General features: G+C 67.2%; 1 protein-coding gene across 1 annotated transcript; it reads right to left on the bottom strand.

Annotated features, from left to right (window-relative positions):
* Positions 1–233: 233 nt before the first annotated feature.
* On the bottom strand, positions 234–2,467 carry FNDC10 (fibronectin type III domain containing 10). The gene has a single exon (XM_072975640.1). It carries the CDS (start codon positions 2,272–2,274, stop codon positions 1,597–1,599), a length of 678 nt encoding a protein of 225 aa, XP_072831741.1. The 5' UTR covers positions 2,275–2,467; the 3' UTR covers positions 234–1,596.
* Between the last annotated feature and the right edge of the window lie 1,478 nt (positions 2,468–3,945).

The following is a 3,945-nucleotide window of genomic DNA, read 5'->3' as shown; positions in this document are numbered from 1 at the left end:
TCCCAAGCTGAGGGTAAACAGACCAGCAGTGAGGCACTCTGCTGGTCCCTCTGCCATGAACTGCAAAGGCAGGAGGCCTGTGCACCCAGCCTGGGGCTGACCCCACATGACCAGCAAAGTGTCCCAGGCCAGCCACTGGGCTGATGCTGGAAGGGCTGGGAGTAAAGGGTTCAACTCCTCCCCCCACCCTTCTCTCCCAACTCCCAAAGAAGCACACAAGACAGTGGTTTTGGTCTAAGAATGGTGGACATTTAGACACTGGTGTCAGGCCACACCTGACCAGTGCCACGCCAGGGGCGGGCAGAGCAGACAGAGGTAGGGAGTGGGCGCTGCAGGGGCACTAGCCAGGGCTTGGGGTCGCTGGTGGCTACTAGGGGGAGGGGAGGGGTAGCCACAGTGACTCCAGACGTGCCAGGTCCAGCATGGTCACAGTCAGGGGCTTGCAGAGAGCCGGGTGTGCCATGCTGCACCCCTCCCAGTGCCTGGCACCATCAGGTGGTTGGTGTAGGAAGCAGCCTTGGCCAGGACACTCAGGTCTCTCTGGAGAGGGGCAAGGCCAGCCTTCAGTCCATAGTGAGTGGGTGAGCAGGCAGGTGGGCAGCAGCATCTCTAGCCAGATCCCGGGCCCCTGGCCACCAGCTCGAGGAGGGGATGGGGTGGTGATGTCCATCGTGCTATGGTTGAGACTTGGGGTCCAGACCACAGTGGAAGGTCCAGCTGGGCAAGGCTGGCATCTAACCTTCTGCCCTCTGGACACAATACTGTTCTTTCAGACCCCACCTTCCCGGCCACCTGCCCCCATTCACCAGACACACAAAAGGGGAAGGAGCCCAGCCCTGATGAACTGCCCAAAATCAGAGGACACCCACCCTGGACACAACAGCTAGATTCTCAGTTGCCTGCTGAGCTAAGTGGTGGCTCCCAGCTTGTCAGATACCCACGTGGGGAAACCACAGGACGCCTGGATGCTGCTCACCCAAACCGGATGCTCCTGCAAGGCTGAAAGGGAGGGTCCCCAGGGGGCTCTGGCCAGAAGCCCGCACAAGCTTCCAGTATCAGGGCCACAGACCTCCTGTGGACAGCACTGGACGGGGGGGTGGCTCCCGCACTGGACCCAAGATACTAAGGCACGAAGCTACCTAAGCCCACTGGGGTGGGGCGGGGAGTGGACAGGCTCCAAGGGGCCCCCTCGAGTCGGCAAAGCACACAGTGACCAAGTCATGACGACAGCCTGGTTTTTCCAGCTTAGCACAGGCTGGAGACACAAGGTGACGGCCCGGGGGGTGCCAATGGCTCTTACTAGAAGAGGCCTTAGGCTCTGACGGCCCCCATAAAGGCTGCTGGAGAGTGGCCTGCCCAGGCCACAGGACTAAGTCTCGAGCTGGAGTCTGGGAAGCGGCTGCTCAGCTGGGAAGGTCGTGCGACGACTCCAGGGCCCTGGCCTGGGCCGGTCGGTGCCTCATCCGTCTCCAGCAGACCATGGGTGGAGATCCTAAGGCGGGAGCAGGAGCGAGGAGGGGAGGGCGGGCCGAGGGCCTGGAGCCTCCCGCGCACTAGACTGGCAGGCGGAGCCCGGGTGGGCGGATGCCTCGAGCTTCAGGGCTGCCGGCGCAGGCCCGGGCGCCCAAAGGCCGGGTGCATGAGGTTCTCGGTGATGTAGGCCACCAGCAGACAGATGACCACGAGCATGACGCAGATGGAGCCGCCCACCGCCGTCATGGCCACCACGATCTCCCGCATGCCGGCCGGTTCGGCGGCGAACTCCACGCATTCCGCGGTCGCGGCGGGCTCCGGGACGACGGGGGGCTCGGCGCGCAGCGGCAGCGGCTGCAGGCACAGGCGGTAGCGCACGCCGTCGTGCACGTCGGGCAGCAGGTAGTCGCGGCAGGAAGCGCCGAGCAGCACGCGCTCGCAGGGGAAGCGCGTGTAGGCGCCGCGCCACGAGCAGTTGAGCGCGAAGGCGCGTACGCGGCGCGCCTCGGCCGGCGCCAGGCGCCACTGCAGCAGCACGCTGCGGTTGCGCAGGACGCTGGCGCGCAGCGAGCGGCCGGCCGAAGCGTGCGCCGCGCAGCCGGGCGCCTGGCAGCGGAAGCCGCGCGCGGGGCTGCGGAAGCACAGGCGCCCGCCACCCGCCTCGGGGCCCTCGGGCAGCACCTTGTAGGGGCACCAGGGCGCGTCGGCCGCCGGCTCCCAGCCCGGCGGCGTCGGGGCGGCCGCAGCGCAGGGCGGCGGCGCGCAGGCGGCCAGCAGCAGCAGCAACGGCGGGGCGCGCATCCTGCGGCTGGGCCGGGCGGCGGCGGGGCGCGGGCTCGCGGGCGCACGGGCGGTGGGTCACGCGGGCCGCGCCGCCGCTTCCCGCGCTCGCCCGGCGCGCCGCGCCCTCAGCCGCCGCGGCCCGCTCCGACCCGCCCCCGCGCCCCGTGCGCGCTCGGACCCGGCGTGGCGGCGGAGGCGGGGCCGTCCCACGCCCCGCCCCCCTTAACCCTCGTCAGGCCGCGGCCCCGGGAGGGCGGATCTCAGATGGGAGGGGGCCACCGCGCAGGCTGGGCGGGGGCGGGCTCGGCGCGGGGCTGCCCAGCCTCTCGATCTCTCGCCCGGTGAGCGCACTTCGGCGCCCCGCCCCTTCTCCTCCAGGCTTTCCTGTGGGCCGTGGCGGGCTGGGTTTCCAGTAGTGGCCCCGGGGGCCGCTCCACGACTCTTGGTCACTCCAGGAGGGGACGCCGTGCCTCCTGAAGGAGTAGGGAGCAGCGGCCTGGAGCGCGCACGCTGCTTCCCGCTGCCCCATCCCAGACTCGCGGTGGGGACCGGCAAAGAAAGGGTCCCATCTGCGCTGATCGAGAGCGGGCGAGGACGGAAACTCCTTCGCCTCCAGGGCTTCGACTCCTTTGGAGATGGATTGCGCCAACCTGGGAAGGGCGCCAGAGAGAAGAGGCTTTCTTTGTTGAAAACTATTCACTCTGCTCACAAAAGGGGCAGCTGTACGGCGGACCACTCTCTGCTTTAATTAATCCTTCCCCTACTTCCTCGCAGATGTGGCCCTGGGGTAGCCCCACCAAATGCCCAGGAAGAGGGCTAGGGCTGGACAAAGGGAACAGCCCCCTCACAAGCCCACCTGGTGCAGTGGGTGGGCAGCACCACCTGGGGGAAGGAGGAGCACACACCGTCCTGAACTCTTGTCTTCAGGACGGGAGCCCACACCCACTGTAGCCCCTGTATCCCCATCTTGCTAAACCGGCCAGCGCTCAGGACACTTCTCAGGGCCAGAGGACACCTAGCCAGACCTGCCTGACCTGACTGGGCATGCAGGAGGAGCACGTCACGGGCAGGGAGCAGACCTCTGGCTGAAGGGCCAGTCTGTGCCCTGGGTGGGGACATGAGGAGGGGTCCCGGCAACTGTCCTGTGGACCCTGGCCTCCTGGCAGCACCTTCCAGGTGCTGTCCTCACCTAGGGCGGAGAGAGGAGGGACCGGGTGGACTGCAATGCTTACTGAGTCCTTGGTCCCCGCACACCCACCCATGGAGCACCCCATCTCCACCCCCAGCCTTGCTGATTCCACTCCTCCCCAGTGATCCCAGTCAGCATCACATCTCAAGGCTTCCACCAGCGCCCGAGGCCCAGCACACCTGGCTTGGAACACCCTGCCCCCAACACCAGGCCTCTCCAGCTCCTTGGGACCCTAAGCAGAGTCTTCTCAGGCCTCTGCACCTAGTAGGGGAGGGCTGGGGATCAAGGTTTGGAGAAGGGCACTCCTGGCCCTACCCCTGGCTTCTACCCTCTCCTCAGGCAGGGAGGGCCCTGGGTTCAGACTCCTGTCTGAGGAGGGCTCAGGAGCTCCCTCATGTCCTCACCTGGAGCTCCCTGGGGCCACCGAGTTCCCAGTGGAAGCCTGAGGCAGCTGCTCTGCCCGAGGGGTGGGGACATGGGCCCCGGTAGCATGCTCTCCA

Source organism: Vicugna pacos, chromosome 13 (assembly GCF_048564905.1).
Source record: "Vicugna pacos chromosome 13, VicPac4, whole genome shotgun sequence".
NCBI classification, from domain to species: Eukaryota; Metazoa; Chordata; class Mammalia; order Artiodactyla; family Camelidae; genus Vicugna; species Vicugna pacos.
The sequence above is the reverse complement of the archived record's forward strand: the minus strand, read 5'-3'. Positions and strand labels throughout refer to the sequence as shown.

What these genes read in the sequence shown, in the direction of transcription:
- FNDC10 (XM_072975640.1), bottom strand. Translation starts at nt 2,274, where the DNA reads ATGCGCGCCCCGCCGTTGCTGCTGCTGCTGGCCGCCTGCGCGCCGCCG.